The following is a 17,274-nucleotide window of genomic DNA, read 5'->3' as shown; positions in this document are numbered from 1 at the left end:
TTCCCAGAGAATGGTTGGGCACTGGAACAGGCTCCCCAGGGCAGTGGTCACAGCTCCAAGTCTGACAGAGCTCAAGAAGTGCTTGGACGATGCTCTCACAGAGATGCCGTGACTCTTGGGTTCTCCTGTGCAGGACCACGAATTGGGCTCCGATGATCCATCCGTGTGAGGCCGTTCGAACTCGGCGTATTCGGTGACTCCGCGGCTCGCCGCACCCCTCAGAGACACATGCCCGGCCCTCCCGGAGCCGGCAGGGCGGTCTCTCTCCAGCGTCCCCCGCCCTCCCGAGGGGGCGGGGCCGCGCCCCCTCCCCGCCGCCCGCAGCCCCCGCCGTCACGTGGCCGCCGTGTCACGCCGCCCTCCCGCCCCATCCCGCCCCCGAGTGTCCCGGGGCGCTCGGCGCCGCCGCTCCGCCCTTCGGCAGCGCCGCGGATCGCTCGGTGCGAGCGCGGCTCCCGGCACAGCGCGGGCGTAGCGGGACGCGGGCGCTCCGTGAGGTGAGGGCGCGGCGCGGGCGGCGGGCGCGGGTCCGTGCGCGCTCGGCGGCGGCGGCGGGCGCCGTGAATGGGGCTTTGTGTGCGGCGCCCACCTGCTCCCGCCGCCGCCGCCGGCGCGGGGGGCTCCGGGCGCTGCCCCGGCGGAGCCCGGGCGGGGAAACCTCTGAGGGGCGCGACAGGAGGGAACTTCTCCCTTCTCTTCGCCGGGCGCTGCCGGAGCACCCCGTTTGCCCGGTGTAGGAGAGCGGGGCGCAGCGGGGGGACGCAGCCCGTGAGTCGCTGCCGCTTGATTGTTTATTTTCATTTAGTCTATAGTTTGTGTTGCGTTTGCTGCGTTTTGTTTTGTGTCCTTCTCAAGATGCGTGGCGGGCAGTGACAGCTGCCCGCGGGGCTGGGGGATGGCACCCATCACTACCCCGCGCCCCTGCCCGCCCGCAGAGGGGCTCCGCGGGTCCCCCGGCCCCGAATGGAGCCGCCCGAGACGCCCCGGGGTCGGGGGGCCCTGAGAGCGCGTCCGGCTGAGCCCCGGCAGTGCCGGTCCCGGGGCACCCTGATGGAGATGAAGTCCTCTCCGGGAGGCCCTCAGCGTCCTCGCTCCGACCAGAGGAGTGGCCCCGGCTGTCCCGGTGCTCCCCCCGGGGGTTTGGTGGGAGCCCGTGGAAGGCAGGGTCCTGTGGGCTCCGCCGGTCCCCCGCCCCACTGCCGGCCGTGGATCCCTGTACCCCGCGGGCGCCCAGGGGGCTGCGCCTTACAATGGGAGCGCAGGCTTAAAAGATCCAGATTTTCTGCTGCCGTTAAAAAAGATTAAGTAGTCTGCTTTAGGAACAGCATCGAGTTTAATCGGGAACCTGTGCTTCTAACTTCTCACAGGGCACGCGGAAGATTTATCTTCCTCTTGCACAGCGTTTGGCAGCACAAGCCTTCTGCAGTCTGCTGTTGTGACATTCTTAACTTTCCCCTTGTGTAAAAAGTACGCTTTCACAGCGTTGCAGGATCTCTACCGAGTTCTCCTGTTTGCCTCTATAATAAGTATGAATGTGCTTACTACAGCACCAATATAAAACACTTCCAGTCTACTGCTATTTTTGTAGAAGCTGAAGTCTTTTTGCCTTTTTCTTCTCCTCTACCCAGCAGGTTGTAGATTAATTTTGTCGCTAAAAAAGATAGATAAAAAATAGATCAAATGCCGAAAATCACATATACAACATGTTAGAAATGTTTTCTGGTCTCCAGTATTAAATAGGACTAACTGAATTTAGTAAATACCTGCTTGGCTCTTGTCTTGGGACACTCATGGAAAGCTGTCAATGAGATTTTATTTACTAATAGAAGAATTGCATAACAGCTGTATGAACCAGAGTGAAAGAGCATTTCTAGTAGAACAATGCATCATATGAGCTGAGGGTTCCCTTGATTTGAAATCAAGCTCAGTGCCAATAAGTCACTGTGCAGTAGCAGACACCCATCGTTCCAGTCTCTAAAAATATTGGCCCTCTGCTATTCTTTTCCCCTCCCAAAAGTGCCTCTGCCAACACAGCAATAAAATACTACCTCCTCCCCTCTATTTCCCTGAAACAAGAGATAGATGGATAACATCAAGTGAAGAAGACCTAGATGGGAGGCTGCTCATCTTGTGAAGTGATGTAAGCATTTCATCACTTGCTTGCCTCATATCTTCATTTTTTTTTCTTTCTGTATGTTCAATTTTCCTTCTCCTCCTCTCTGATGACTTCATGCCTTTTTTGAGGGAGAGGCAGTGATTGAAGAAACATAAAAGTTAGTTCTTGTGTAAGATGTTGGTAATTTCTAAATCCTGCTGGAACAATACCCTAATCACATTCCTTCTGGGAGCTGATCGTGGTCTAGTTCTTTTTGCACAGGGGTAGTGCTTGAAATAAATACAGAGAAAAAAACCCAAGGGAAACTAGAACGAATTCAAAGCTTTAGTGCCTTGCCTAATGGCAGACATAGTAGAGTATTAAACGTTCCAGGGTAGAAGCATAGCAATCCATAGCATCTTCTGGGGTTATAGATTTGAGCAGCTGGCTCCTGCTGTGTGTGTACCTTTTGCATATCTGAAAAGCCTCCCCTCTTGCCAGCATTTCTTGGAACTGCTGCCTAAGTGCCTGTGGAAGCATGCAGGTGATAGCTCTGTGTTTGAGGTAGCTTAGTTTCCTTTCAGAGTTGTCAATCCTGGCTGCTCCTTTTATTTAGAGTCATCTGATCATGGGCTTTTAGGGTTCAGAGGAAGTGATACAAACAGGTATAATTCTGGTAATAAGTTAGAGCAGAGCTTGTCACTGTCCAGCTGCCAGAGATGTGCCAGTCTGCTGAACTCTGGGAGCAACTGAAGCTCTCACCAGCACTTCAGACTAGCTGACAGTCCAGGTAGTTGCCAAGCACTACAGGAGTGGAAGCACACAGCAGTGAAAGAATGCATCCTTCCCTTGTGTTGAGGTCCTGAACAAGATGGCCAGTAACACCTGGAGGTGATGGTGGTGGGCTGTGTTCTGCACTTGAGATGGTCACATCTTAGGGAGAACTTCATGGTCAGTGCATTTTCCTAGGAAGTTTTAGGCCTTGACAAGTCCTTCCTCTTCAGGCAGAACTTGCATGTTAGATGAATGCTGTACTAATTTATGTACATTTTCTAAAGCTGTCACAGTCTTCTTTTGGTTTTCTGCCTGGAAGCCATTGCCAGTACTGAAAATACTGTAAAACAAGATGAGTCTTATTTTTTTTCCCTCCCACATGAATCTGTTGATAGAGCAAAGAGAAAGCCAAATTTGTTCAGTCATTAAAACTTGAGAAGAATTTGTATGCTGGTCTGCCTGTGACTCTGTAACTCCAGGAGCTGAGCATGTTCCATTTCTTTTCTCATAATTTTTGAGAGGTGGAAGCTGCTGTTAGTCCTTGCAGATGTCTGACTTCCCAAAGGCACTTTGGAATACCCTGAAATATCTCTTCAGAGTTTTGATGCTTGAGTACTTTCTGAGGACCTTGTTGACAACTACTTGCCTGAGACCATCAGGATGCTAACTTGAAGAGATATATGAAGATTTGCAAGTCTATGAAGGCTGGGAGAAATACCTTAAACATTGTATCTTCTTCTTCTTTAATATTTATAAGCACCTAATGCTAGTGCTATTGAATATAAATTTCAAAAACCTGAATAAAATCAGAAAAAAACCACTTGCTTATCATTAAGATCACAGAATGGCTGAAGTTTGAAGGAGTTTCTGGTCATCATCTAATCTGGCCCATCTGCCAAAGCAGGTTCAGCTAGAGCAGGTTGTATAAGATTGTGATCGGGAAGGTTTTGAATATTTCCAGAAAAGGAGATTCCACAACCTCTCTGGACAGCCTGTTCCAGTGCTGTCACCCTCAAAGAAGTTCTTCCTTCCTCATACTCAGATGGAATTTCACGTGTTTCTGTTTATGCTTGTTGCCCCTTGTCCTGTCACTGGACGTGCCTGAAAAGTGTCTGACCCCTTCCTCCTGACACACATCTTTAAAATATTTGTAAGCGTTGATAAGATCCCCTCTTATTCATCTCTTCTCCAGGCCAGACAAACTGAGCTTTCTTAGCCTATCCTTGTGAGAGAGATTTTCCAGTTCCCTAACCATCTGTATTCCTCCACTGGACCCTCTGCAGAAGTTCCTAGCCTTTCTTGAGCTAGGGAGCCTGGAGTTGGACGCAGCACTCCAGATAGGGCTTCACCAGAGCAGAGCAGAAAAACCTCTGTCAAGTGTGCTGTCCACAGTATTCCCAAAGCACCCGAAAATACAATTGGGCTTCTTGGCTCACGTCTAACTTGTCTACCAGGACTCCAGGTCCTTCTGGACAGAGCTGGATTTCAGCAGACTAACCCCTAACTTGTGCTGGTCCCTGAGCTGCAGCACCCCACACTTGCCTTTGTTAACTTTATGAGGTTCCTCTCTGCCCAGCTTTCTAGCCTGTCCAGATCTCATTGAATGGCAGCATAGATACCATTCCACAAATATAATTTACCAAATGTAGGTGTTAATCTTGCTGATGTCCTGCTAGTCTATAGCATTCCAGAATAAAAAAGATCTGAATTTTTAGTCCTTTTTATTGATTATTGAAAACACATGAAACTCTACATTTTTGAATAATGTTAAAAAAGATGCTCAAGTTTTCATCAGCTGAAGTGTTTACCCAAGAACTTGGATAGCTGAGAAGGGGAGCTGTGTTATCAGGAGAGTCTCTGAAGGTATTTCTAGATTTAAGTAGGTTCCAGTAATCTACCCTTCCAAGGTGTTTATGGGAGTGGGGTTTGTCAAGTGTCTTAGGTAAATTGCTTTGACATTCCTGTCTTTCTAATTTCACCCCTAGTAGGTGACTGCTCTGCCTTAGGCTGTTTCAGAATATTAATCCATAAAGTCATGGATATATCTCTTAATTGATTTAATGTTGCAATTGTACAATTTGTTGTGTTTCATGATTCTGAACATCAAGTTGAATGGTTGATAACAGAATACTAGGAAGGAAATATAAACAAATACTAGCAGTTGTTATCCATGTGCGTTTCTGATTTAAGAAGTGACATTTCAGAAGTGGGACCATAAGGCATTTTTCTCTATTGCTAGATTCTTTATTTCCAATCTCATCCAGTTGAGCTGAATATTGAATGTAGAAAAGTCTTCAGGACTGCACCATATCTTGTGTATAATCACACTAAAGAAGATGGTCTCAAAATTAAGGGCCGTGCAAGGGTGTGTGTATGTTTTTGTTATAGAGACAGGAAAATTGAAGGCAGAGAAGGAGCATCAGTGTGTCCCAGTTCATGAAAAAAGTTGTCTCTTTTGTTGTGCCTGGGTGTGTGTTGATAGATGCTTCCAGACAAAAGAACAGGAATGGGACTGGAATAAAATTGTTTGTAAGGAGTGAACGATAAATTTACCTGGACTTAATTTGAGTTAGAATTTTGCCCAGAGTCCTGTCTAATATGCCAAGTAAGCAAATCAGAGCAATGTCACATTTTGATTTTTCTCTAACCTGCTCCTGTTCATTGTGTGAAAGGTCTTGTTGGTGCTAGCTTTCTTCTGGCTGCCTAGAGCTGCATTTGAATACACTGTTTAAACAAACTGGATGAATCCTCAGACTGACCATCTTGCCTGGGTTTATATTGTATGTATGACATCCTCAGAGGCCAGTACTGCTTCAGCTGAATCCATTAAAAGATAATTCAATATTTGCAAATTCTGACTATCAAAAGAAGTAAGTGTAAGAGTAAAGAGTTGATACAAAGTGTCCTGGAGAGAGAAGCAATAGCTGTAGATTTGTTAGTGTTGCATCATCTATGTCGCTCTAACTTCTGGGCTCAGATGCTTAAATTTGTACAGTTCAGCACATCCTTGCCAGTGATTTGTGAGCAGATAGAGGGAATGTACTAGGTTACCCAAGGCCCTTGCTATCTCTGATGTTGGATTCTGTTTAGAGTGGGATTAACTGTGTGTAAATCACTCCTACTCTTGTGTAGTGCTTGGGCTTCTCAGTGTATTTTTCAGTGTGTTTTCATTAGTAAGTAATAGTAGATTAACCAAGCCAAGAATTATTTGTCTTTAAAGGTAACACAGAGTTTATAAAATTCTGTTCCATTTGACTTTTTCTATGATAGGAGGGTGGGTTACTCAAGATGGAAAAACTGAGTTGTGCTGATAAAGAGTGAGGAAATATTCCTGTAGCTTTTGGTCACATCATACATGCTTTGGCCTGAGAAATGGAAGAATATGCTCAGTTGGATGAAAATAGAAAGTAGTCAGGGGAGGGTGTTGGGTGGATTATTGTTTTTTAGGACAGAGTGGGCTTGCTGAGTTCATGTGGGAGCAGCCAAAGAGGCTGAGCAATGGCTCATGCCTCCAGGTGGTACTGTGACTTTAGCCATGTTAAAGAGCAGCTTAGGTTGGAGCACATTCTTGGTCTTGGAGGGTAGGTCAGGGAAGCTCAGGGATGTGAAGCATTTGTGAAGTTGGATACTGAAGGTGATCAGCAGAAGGGATGCATTAGTGTTGATACCTCTGGCTGCTTTGCAGTGCTGGCTGCTGCTAGGCTGTGCTTCTGGGTCAGAGCTGGGCTTGTGATTTTAAAAATGATCATCCTGAGGGTAAATGATGTTGTGCTTTAGGGGAGGATGCTTCTGGGGCCTCTTATTTTCCCTGTGAGAGTAGATGAAGTCACAAAAAAGGGGGTCGTAAATGTATAGCAGCAGGAGTACTCTTCCACACTCTAGAATCTTTTTTCATTTCCTGCACACCTCCATGTGTGTTGCCAGATCTTGCCTAGTCTGTAAATCTTTCCTGTAACCTTTCAGGGTTGAAAAAGTTTTTTTGGAGTGTTTTTGGGAGGGGAAGGGGAAGTTAGCTGAAACGTTAGTCATGCTTTGCTGTGGAAGAGCTCTGTGTGAGATGGAGGCTTCTCAGGGTGTTCTGAAAGAGACACAAGATTTTTGACACCTAAATTAATTGAATTCAGCACTTATGAGTGAGGAGTGACTCATTAGCATGAACACTGTGCATAATATAAGGTTTTACAGTAAACTTCCAGTTTTGCTTAGGGAAATCAAGTCTTTTCATTGTTGCATCACTAGATTTTAGCCCCCTGAAGGAGTTAATTGTACATTGTTTGAAAGGCCTTTCTCTGATTTGAATGCAATTTAATGAAAGGGGAAAAAATGTCACTATTGTTGTTTACTGTGGTTTGCACAGATCTCACTATAATTCAGTGGGGAAGATTATCCTAATCTGTTTCCTACATTTAAACGTGAAGATTGTATTGTGTATTAAAACACAGGTGCAATGAAATTATTGAGGCCAAAGATTACCACCGCTTCAATGTCTCTTGTTCTAGCTAGATAGGTTTGCCACCTACCTAAAGATGTTTTCTGTGGCTTGTATTCCTCAGGGCTGTTTCTTGACATTAAGCTAAAGGAAGATGAGATAGAGGACTGGTTATTTAATTTTGGAACTAATGGTTAAAAGCACGTGATCAGCATTAGCTGTTGAGAATCCCTGGAGTTAAGCACTTATCTGCTGCTAACTTGCTGCTGCTATGAAATGACAGCACTCAGTATTTATTACCACATTAGTTCTGAAAGCAGAGAAATGCCACTATTAGTAGAGATTGCTTCTTGTAAATACCTGTTATTCATTGCAGAATATTGTTTTGAAGCGTCTTGATGCTCCCTGGTGAATTTCTAGTAGTCACTTCCTATCTTGTAAAACAGGCGAGTAATTTTAATGGCACTTCCTTTTTCCCCCCTCTGGCAAATGAACAGTTGTAATAAAGCTCCACCAAATCAAGATGCTGACCTCTTTTTGCATCAATTCCAATAATTGCACTCTTTGAGAGGGGAGTTCCTCCATTAAACAGTGACAAGAAAAGGCAGCCCTCACCACTTCATGCATTTTTATCTCTACAGTTGAAGGATTAGGGCATTATGATGCACAAACTGTAATCTTAATGTTTGTGTTTAGCTACATTGTATGGAAAAAATACAGATGTGAAAAACAGACTAAGCTTGGGAATGCTGGTTTTGTATGCTTTGAGCATGCTTTTTTAATTATGCTGAGGATTTGAGTTTCACGTTCAGTGTATAAAATGTGCTTTTTCTTTTCTCACAAGAATGAGAGTGATGTATTAGGAGTGCTTGCAAAACTTGTTAATTAGACTCTGCTGCAGGTTCCTCAGAGAAGAGGGTCCAGCTTTTCAGCTGCTCCTTGTACCTACAAGGAGTTTTCATCTCTCCCACAACCTTGTAGTTGAGTACTTTGTCTTCCTTGAGAGCTATATAATAAATCTTTTGTCCACAGGAGCCAAAAATGCTGAGGGAGTAGGACGGGGAAAGACAGCATACAGCAGACAATTCTTTGGCAATCTGTATGTGAGGAAAGATTTCTTGTTTTCAATTCCCTGTGCATGGGATTTATTTATATTTCATTAACCAGTCCAATTAAACAGTTTACTTTTTTTAGTCAAAGTATATTTAAGTTATAAAATACAAAGTCCTGTAAAGTTTTGGGGTTTGAGGGATATTGTATAATGTTTCACATCTTTAATGTTGCTTTACATTTTTGGGTTTTTTTCATAAAACTTGGGAATGGTTTGGTTTGGTTTGATTTGGGTTTTTTTTTTTGCTGGTGTGGTATGTAAAGAAAGCCAGGTGAGTAATGGAATTTGTCTTGTCTGTACCCTAGTATTTGCAGTTCTCATCATCCTAGATGTTACTAGAGGATAATTTAGAAGATTACTGGCGTCTTGCTGAAGTTCAGGCTCCTTTCCAGTGCAGATTATGACAGCTGTAATTTAAAAACTTTCTTGGAAGTTTGGGTAGGTGTACCAGAAAACAAGTGGTATGCTTCTCTCAAAGCAATCTGAAATAATTCCTTATTTTTGATTGTTCCATTATTTTTTTTAATTTTTTTTTTACTATTTTACAAACACTACATTCTACCCAGGAAAAAGCTGAGAAATTTTCATCTAGGTCAGGGAGTGAAAAGGTTCTGCAAAATCTATTTTCCTTTTTTCTTTTTGCCTGCTAAAGAATTAAATCAACTTCCACAAACCCATTCTCCTTGTGATTAAATGCAGGAATTTTGAATGAAACCCTTTGTTCATATACCTGGATACAGTCAGGGATCTGACATGACTTGAAAATGACTGGTTAATTAGAGTAATTTAATTCAATTTAATGATTTTTTAACAATTTGCAGAATTACCCCATCCAGATTACCTACTGCTACCTACTGGAGAGGTGTAGCCTGTAGGAAATGTGTTTGTGTGTATTTAGTGTACGTGATTTTTTGTTTGTTTTTTAAAGAAATGTACTTGAGTTTAGAGTTTGTCTTAAATCGCTGTCAGATAAATATGGGGTTGAATTAAATAACATGTTTACTTAGCACTGATTGCTATTCCTGAATGGTAGTTAGGGCTGTATTTTGTGGAAGCATTCATATGCATATATATATATTCTAACAATGTGCTGTGTAGTTGGATTTTTAAAACTCATGGTAGATTCATCATGTACAACATAGCTACTTGCCTTTAATAATGAGATGTACTTTTATGAAATAGATGAATCTCACTTTGGTTATCAAACTGTAATCTACTGTTTCAGAAGAGTGATGTGAAACATAGTGACCCTGCATGACCTATTTGAATTTATGCTTCAGTCCCTATTTCAGTTATTTATTTATCTGACTAGACTTGTACAACTTTTACTTTTTTTTCTAGGGTGGAGAGAGGAAGTTTATACAGCTGAACATCCTTAACTTTAAACTGCTCCTTCAGAAAGAATTTGTATAGCAGCTAAAACTTGTAGATGAAAGCAACTAACTATTTTAGTAAGCATACTGTAAAACTAGAAATGTGGAACATTTTTATCTAGGTGCATTTGCCAGTCCAGGTGTTGCTCTCTCCTGCTGTGCTCTAGGAAAAAGCACATTGCCATGCTACTTTAATGTGCTTTCACCATTATGTTGGATTGGCAATGTGTGGTATCATTGAAGCTTTCTGTAGGAAACTTTGCTGTAGATACCCACCTTCCTCTGTGAGAGTTTGCAGCTTGTCTGTTAGGTTAGTTTTATATTTGTTCAACTGCTGCTTTCCTTCATGTGGAAGGGAGGAAGGGGGAACACAACTGTGATAATGCACTGCCAAGTTTCAAGCAGCTATGGCTCTTAAAAACCCACATGCAGTTCCCTCCTTATGGGGAAGAATCCAAAACAATTGTTCCAGCAATAACCTCTGTCCTGCTCAGGCGATTCTGCCTACTGTGTTGTGTTGAGCTGTCCTAGTAACGTGTCCTGCAAGGTTGAAGTGCAATTTAAAGTTTGGTTAGTGGTTTTACTTGTGCACAGAATAATGGTGGTACTTCTGCTACCCAGTGCAGACCCATGGTGGTAGGATGGTGGAGTTTTAATGAATGACTGCATGCTTAATTATGATTTTGCATAATCCATTTTTACAAATGGCTCTCCTGGTGATAATATTAAAATAGGCAGTGGGCAGAGGAATCTGATCATATATGAATGTGTTGGTGATCTAATTATGTGGAGATGTAGTTAATACAACATGATATACAGATTAGTTTTTGGTAAACGTTTCTTCTATTGTTCAGTGGTCAGATTTAGGTTTAATTCTAAGTTTAGAGAAACAGTTAGAAAGTTTTCCTTAAGTGGCTGTTAATCTTTTTTAGAGCTTGAGGGCTAAATCCCCAAAGAGTAATAGAGATATGCAAATTAATTTGTGACTTGCCTGCCAGTGAACTGAATGGTATCAAATTGGAATCGTACTCTCTTTCTTTTTTGTTTAGATATTGAAGAAGAATAAAAAGTTCCTCAAAGGTTTGGAAGGTTGAATGTGATCAGCATGAAGAGCTTAAAAGCAAAGTTCAGGAAGAGTGACGTAAGTATTTCTGCTATGTTTGACTGCTGGTTTTCATGCTGGAAACAAGTTCTTCACTCCCACCTTGATAAGCTTGTATGTTAATGAATTACAGAGAAGAAAATACAAAGACAACAGCTGAGTACAGTATGGAGTAGGCTGTTTCTATTTGTAGAGCCATTATCTGTTACGCAAATTAACAGTATTTTACTACCTTGGTCCCCATAGCTGAATCATACTCATCTGTGGGGTCTGCAGAAGTTTTCTGCAGATTAGATTCCAGGTTTAGGTTTAAGCCTCATAAGGACTTAACTTTTCTACCCAATCATATTTCTGTCTAAACCTAATACCATTCTTATCAGTGTGGTGCTTGAGCATTTAACATAATGTCTCCCCAGTTTGTGGCAGGGTTTCTTTGTCAGCAAGAATACAGGAACCAGCTGAGCAATTAGGGCAGCTGTGGTTTATCAGTTCTAGTGTGACAGGAGGGGTGGATATGAGGCTTGAGCAGTGGGAAGATATAAATGTGGAGGTTCTCAGAAGAATCTCCAGACCTGCATTTAGAGAGACTTTAGGCTGCACATAATCTTGCTTGTTGTAGAAATATTGGTGGAGGCCCAAACTTCAACATGTGTAGTAAGCAATACTTCCCTTGGAGCAGTGAAACTGTTGTAATCTAGTCCTGTTAATCTGTTCCTGCTACTACTCATACCAGATTTTTGCGTCACTAATAAGAAGTCTGTGAAATAGGTAAGTTTGTGTTTAATTGACTTGCCAGATATCGTGTGGAATTTGTAACAAATCTTCATGATCTGTGGATAATTTAATGTTTCATTCTTCCTCCTAATTTTTTGTGCACTTTTGAAAGAGGTGTTGTATTGTTTGTCATTGCCAGATTTGCATGGGGTCCTGGGGCAGCCATGCTAGATGAAGATTCTTAGGTGTGAAAATGGAGCCTTTTAAGAAGTTTTGATGTTCAGGAGTAGAGATTCACAGTGCCCTCAGTGGGTGTTTTGATGTAAAGGCAGTCTCACAGCACACCATTGAGTAACATGTCTTTAGCCAACCTGTAGTGCACATCAGTAGCAGAAGAAGGTAGAGTTACTGTTGTGGTGTCACCTGCAGATATGCTGGCTACTGCTCAGAAAGTCTTTTGAGCTGTTGGTTAGCAATTGCAGCTGCTGAATTGGTGTCCTGGCAGCAGCACTGGTGGATGCTTCGCTCCTTAAGTTTAGCAAGAGGTATTTCTTAAAAGACTGCCTCTATAAACAAGCTACATATGTAAACTAACCTTTGCTTTCTAGAGTATCTAGAATACTCCAGAAATATTCTAATTTTGGGTGCAGAGGGAAACCCTTTTCCCTACTTAAGCAGTATTTGATTTTGCTGGTCACCAGACTGAATCAGCCAGCAGAACAGTGTCTTGTGCCACTTCACAACAAATAAAAATAATGTCACAAGTCTCTGCTGTTGCATCTCACTGAACTTGCCTTTCAGTTTAGAACTGCTAGAGTTCCGTGGTTAGACTTTGTTGCTCCTGTTGCAATGAGCAGCAGCAATACTATTTTGAGTTCACCCATACCGCTAAACCTTTTAATAGGCATCTGCTTGGGTAATGAGAGTGGTCTGTTGGCTAATACATGAACACACTTGAAAGTTAGGTGTGCCCATGTGTTAGGATGACTTCACACACACTTTTATGCTCCTTGGCTGGGCTGCTGCTCTAGAGCAAAGGCTAAGTGACAAGTGTGATGAAACCAGACCTTGCTGTAGGAGTTCAGCCACTGTTATAAATTGCACTGGTTCAATTATTCCTCACTTATCTAGCCCTGATAAACTTGTGTATGCCTCTCCCCAAAATCAAGAGCAGTCTGAACATAATTGCTGTTTTGATGCTACTGCTGTCTACTGGCTGGAGACAAGGTTGACCACAAAGGATTTTTCAGATACCTAAAATTTAGATATGCATCTCTAAGAGCACAACAGTCTAAATCCATGACAGTCTGGTTTCCTCTGTTTTGAAGCCAAGCCTTAAGGGCATAATTCAAAGCAACCAACAGGAGCTGTCCTATATTTTGTGCAAGATAGGCAAGGAAATTTTTTTTCAGTTTCCAGAAGCTGCTCTTAGTTACAGTTTTTGAGGGGGAGAAAAAGGATATCTTTTTAATAGGAATTAATTTGTTGTATTTGGTCTCAGTTTATAAGATGCGGTAACTGCTCTTGGATTGGGGATGAGGGTAAAGTCAGAAGGGGTGAACTGAGTATTTTTCTCATTGCTCTCTACAAGAAATCTTTAATGTATTGTATTTTAGAACTGAAGATGTTTTAGGGTAAGGAAGAGATTACCTTTGTCTGTAATCTCATTGTTAGCATTAAAAAATAAAGAGTGGGTTGAGTAGGAGGTAAGTCTTTAAGATGTGCATGAGAAACAGGAATTACAAACACTTCTCCAGCAGTAGGGCCAATAACATAGAACTCTGTACCAGAATGAAGACTACAAAGGAAATTTCACTGATGTATTGAAGCTCTCTAGGCTTTCCTGCAGTGCTGAATTAAAAATGAGTGTAACAGCAGATATTCAAGTATATTTCTTGGTGTCCCTGCCAGAAGGCATTGCTTTGGTGCTCAGATGATGGCAGTCTTGATGCTTGTGAAAGAAATGGCACTGCTCCCTCTTTTTCCACATCTGCTCTTCTCATTTTGAGGGTATCTGACCCTGCAGTGAGCCAGGTCAAGGACATGAAGTGATGGAAAAATATTTCGTGGGGTGAATGTCAGATGGGTAACTCTCTGTTCTGTGTTACTGCAGGGTTAGCCTTGGGAGGAATGGTGGAATTAGGAGGAACAGCAGGACATCCCTTTCTCCAGTTGTTGCTTGCTCCATTGTCAGACCATACCCTGAGAATACTGGCGTAAAGAGCACAAGGGTGGGCATTGCCAGCAAAGGAGTTGTAGGAATACACAAGTAAATAAGGCTGCTAATTTAAATATTTAGTAGGATTGATATAGTCCACAGCTGAGAGACAGGAGTATGACTCCTAGATGAAGAGAGACTCCTCACTTCATGCTTTTGCTGTATCCCTGTATTTCACCTGATTTACTGTGTGTGAAGCCAGCCCCATTAAGTGGAGAATCCTTTGTCCTTGACACACTTAATCACTGTGAAATCCTTCCTGAGGGTGACTGTTGCCATGTGAACATGTGTATTTGGAGAGAAGGAATGAGATTTATCGCTCTGTCACAAATGACAATTGTCAAAGCATGATGTGTAGTCACAGGAGGATGCTTGTAGACTGGGAATCGGTGAACAGGGTGCCTGGGTGGGAGCAAATGCCAAGACTGGAAGCTAAGCAGTGGATGTGCACACTTAAAGAATGTGTAGACAACAGAAACCACAATCATGTCATCATGTCTTGACAAAGCAGCAAGTCTCTTCTGTCTGAGCAGCTGTATTTTCTCTACTCTCCTCATCTCTTGCTTCTCATTATAAAACTCAAAACCTAACATTAAACACAAAAAAGCTGACCACCTAAAAGAATGGCTATTTTAATTATTGCTAGAGGCTGTGACATGTAACGCTTGATAAAGTTGCTACAGTAATACCAGGAACTATCACTCCAGAGCTGAATTTGTCTCACACAATGGAGAATGGATGTTTCTGCCCAGTAAGACAGAAGTTCTTCATAGTTTCTGCTTAGAAAAGCAGATTTTGAAAAATTGCTATTAAAAATATACCTACTGATGTCTAATTATGCATCTAATATTTGAGATTGTAGTGTTTTCTGTAGTAACTAGTCAGTTTGTGGCCTGACTTCAAAAGCATCTAGAATCTTAAACAGTGGTAAAGTGGATTTTCAAAGTGTGAAGATTAAGCCTATCTAAACATGTTTTGTCTGTTTCTTAAATAAGACAAAGTGCTTGTCAACATTTTCAGGCACCTACAGATATTTAAGTATCTAGCTCTTTGATACTAGGATGATGTAAGTGTGTAAGTGGCTTGTTCAGGTAGATTGGCTTTTAACCATGTTGGTTACTCTAGAAAAGGCATATTGTGTGAAGGCTCTGATTTGGATTGTTTTCACTGTCTTAAGCCTATAGGCAAAAACTGAAAAGCTTTAGGACCCTTTTCTGTAAGTACTGAAGATCATCTGAAAAACACATACTACAATTTGACAGAGACAAGTTTTCTTCTAATTGTTATCTTGTTGAATGGACAGGAAGATTAGAATTGGGACAAGTTTCCAAATACCTTCAATACTGAATAATTAAAATAGTAGAGCATCTTTTAAAATTGAAAATTGACTGTGCAGTTCACTAAAAAAGGTACCTAATAACAGAAGCAGAGCCAAGACAGGCTGGGATTCCCCAGTGCTACTTACCAGCTTTAACTTCTGGTATTTTTGGAAATGCCTGTTTGTTGTACTATTACATGGGTGTTGAGAAGTTTGCAGTTCTAGTGAAAATTTCTGGCTTTTGGCCTTTGCTGTAATCACTGTTCCATAAATCTCAAAATGATGATGCAGTTAGGTATGTGGTAGTGTAAAATCTCAGTCTAGAAACTATGCTACTTTAGGCTTGGCATTTCTTTTTAATGCCAAATGTTTGAAGTAGTGAGTTTACATTTAGCAGTTTTTAAAGTATAAAAAGCTAACCTACTCGTGGGTTTGGAATGGAAAGATTGCTGGGATACAGTCAATTAAAATCTGTGTTCTTGTGTGTTCTGGGCTGAATGTGTGGGAAAACAAAACTTGGGTGGGGCAACTTGAAAAGTAATAAAGCAAGATCTCCTGAAAACAGCCATTAAATTGCTCTGTCCACTGAAAGCTAAAATTAACCTAAAAAGGAGCATGGGATTCAAATTTGCAGTATCTGCTCTGTATGTAAATACTTTCTTTCAGGGTAATTGTGACAAAAAAAACCACATACCAATTTCTCTCTGGCAAAAAAAGTGAAATGGCAGTGTTGTTTGACCATTGTACACAATTAGTTAAAGTACTGAAGCTTGCTTTTATTTTATCCTGCTTTTATTGTGTGTTGGATTGAATCAGGCTGAAACACATCATTATGACTGTAGATTTTGCTCAGTTTACTGTGTTCTTTAGTAGTAATCTTTGATTCCACAATACAGTGTGTGATGGAGGGTTGATCTCTGGAGCACACTGATTGCCAGTTCTCAACCAGTTTTTATTGAATGGAAAATTGAACCTTCTTTCCTTCTTGAAACAGGTGCTGTGGTTTCTGATTCTCCCTCCCTCTGTTAGGAGTCAACAGCTTTACCTTCCATCCCATGTTTTTCTATTTGGCTTCATGCCTCCAGTTATAAGCATACTCTCTGCTCTACTCAGCTTGCTCTTCTTTGTCCAGGAAAGAAATTAAACATCTATTGAGTATATTAGAGACCTGCTGCTGGTTCCAGTCAGTTCAGGGTGAAACTCTTGCCATCAGGTAGTGTATTTTCTATATTATTCACAATAGGAATGTCCTCAGAGTACATATAAAATTATTTTATTCAGGTGAACTGTAATTCTGGTGTGCAGGAGCCCTCTGTGAGGGGGCCAATATCAGCCCAAAAGTTAGGTAACATCTCTTTTAATGGTCAGAAGAAAATGTAGTGGAGAAGACAAATGAAGACTGACAAATAAGGGTGTGGGAAAACAGAAGGGAAGTAAGAAGGTCTGAAAGAGAGAAGAAAGGGACAGTTGAAGGGTCAGAGTTACTATTTTGGTAACTGTTCTGGGAGAAGTAACTGGCCTGAAGAAGTAGCTATGGGTTGCCTGTTGAACATCTGTCTCTGGATGAGAAAGTATGAGAAGTGTTTAAGGCTAAATAACTTGCAGATATTCTGTAAACCACCTGCAGCATCTCCAAACGTTTGAGACAGAAAGGAGAGGCAATTGGTTAAATGAGAACTGTGCTGTGGTGTTTGGAATTACAGTAGACAAACCTGGGCTGGAATTAGCTTACTTTGAATAAACACATTGTTATTTCCTTAAATAGAGTTATGAAATGGAAGTGAGTAGGAAGAAGAAAGGCAAATTGGCATATACAAACTGGAGAAAACTAGTATTTTTTAATCTATTGGTAACAAGAAAGGAATCTTTTTGTGTGGAAACATTTCTTTTCTGTCCCTTTAAAGTGAGCACAACAGTTCAGAGGCCTTCCAACTTTGGAAGAATTAGAAAAAAAGCACTTGTAATTTTTTCATTTATTTGTTTATCTTTAGTAAAATTTAAATGTAAAGTAAAATAAATTTTAAAATTATAAATGAGCAGTCTGTGTGTTCTTACTCTGGTACACTATATCCCTTCTTCCTTTTTGGCACTGCTTGTGCCTGATCTGATATGAAGTTGTCTGTTAAAACTCATGTGAAGG

The 17,274-nt window shown here is 41.6% G+C and overlaps 1 protein-coding gene across 3 annotated transcripts in view; it reads left to right on the top strand.

The window, feature by feature from the left end:
• The first annotated feature begins 369 nt into the window (after nucleotides 1-369).
• The window catches only part of RAI14 (retinoic acid induced 14), an 84,953-nt gene continuing 68,048 nt past the window's right edge, over nucleotides 370-17,274 (top strand). For all 3 annotated transcript variants that reach the window (XM_031507438.2, XM_077790125.1, XM_031507437.2), the window contains exons 1-2: nucleotides 370-497; nucleotides 10,832-10,923. In XM_031507438.2, the coding sequence (XP_031363298.2) occupies nucleotides 10,888-10,923 (36 nt within the window). In that variant the 5' untranslated portion in view covers nucleotides 370-497; nucleotides 10,832-10,887. The remainder of the gene's footprint in view (nucleotides 498-10,831; nucleotides 10,924-17,274) is intronic.

This window comes from Lonchura striata, chromosome Z, assembly GCF_046129695.1.
Source record: "Lonchura striata isolate bLonStr1 chromosome Z, bLonStr1.mat, whole genome shotgun sequence".
Classification (NCBI taxonomy): Eukaryota; Metazoa; Chordata; class Aves; order Passeriformes; family Estrildidae; genus Lonchura; species Lonchura striata.
The sequence above is the reverse complement of the archived record's forward strand: the minus strand, read 5'-3'. Positions and strand labels throughout refer to the sequence as shown.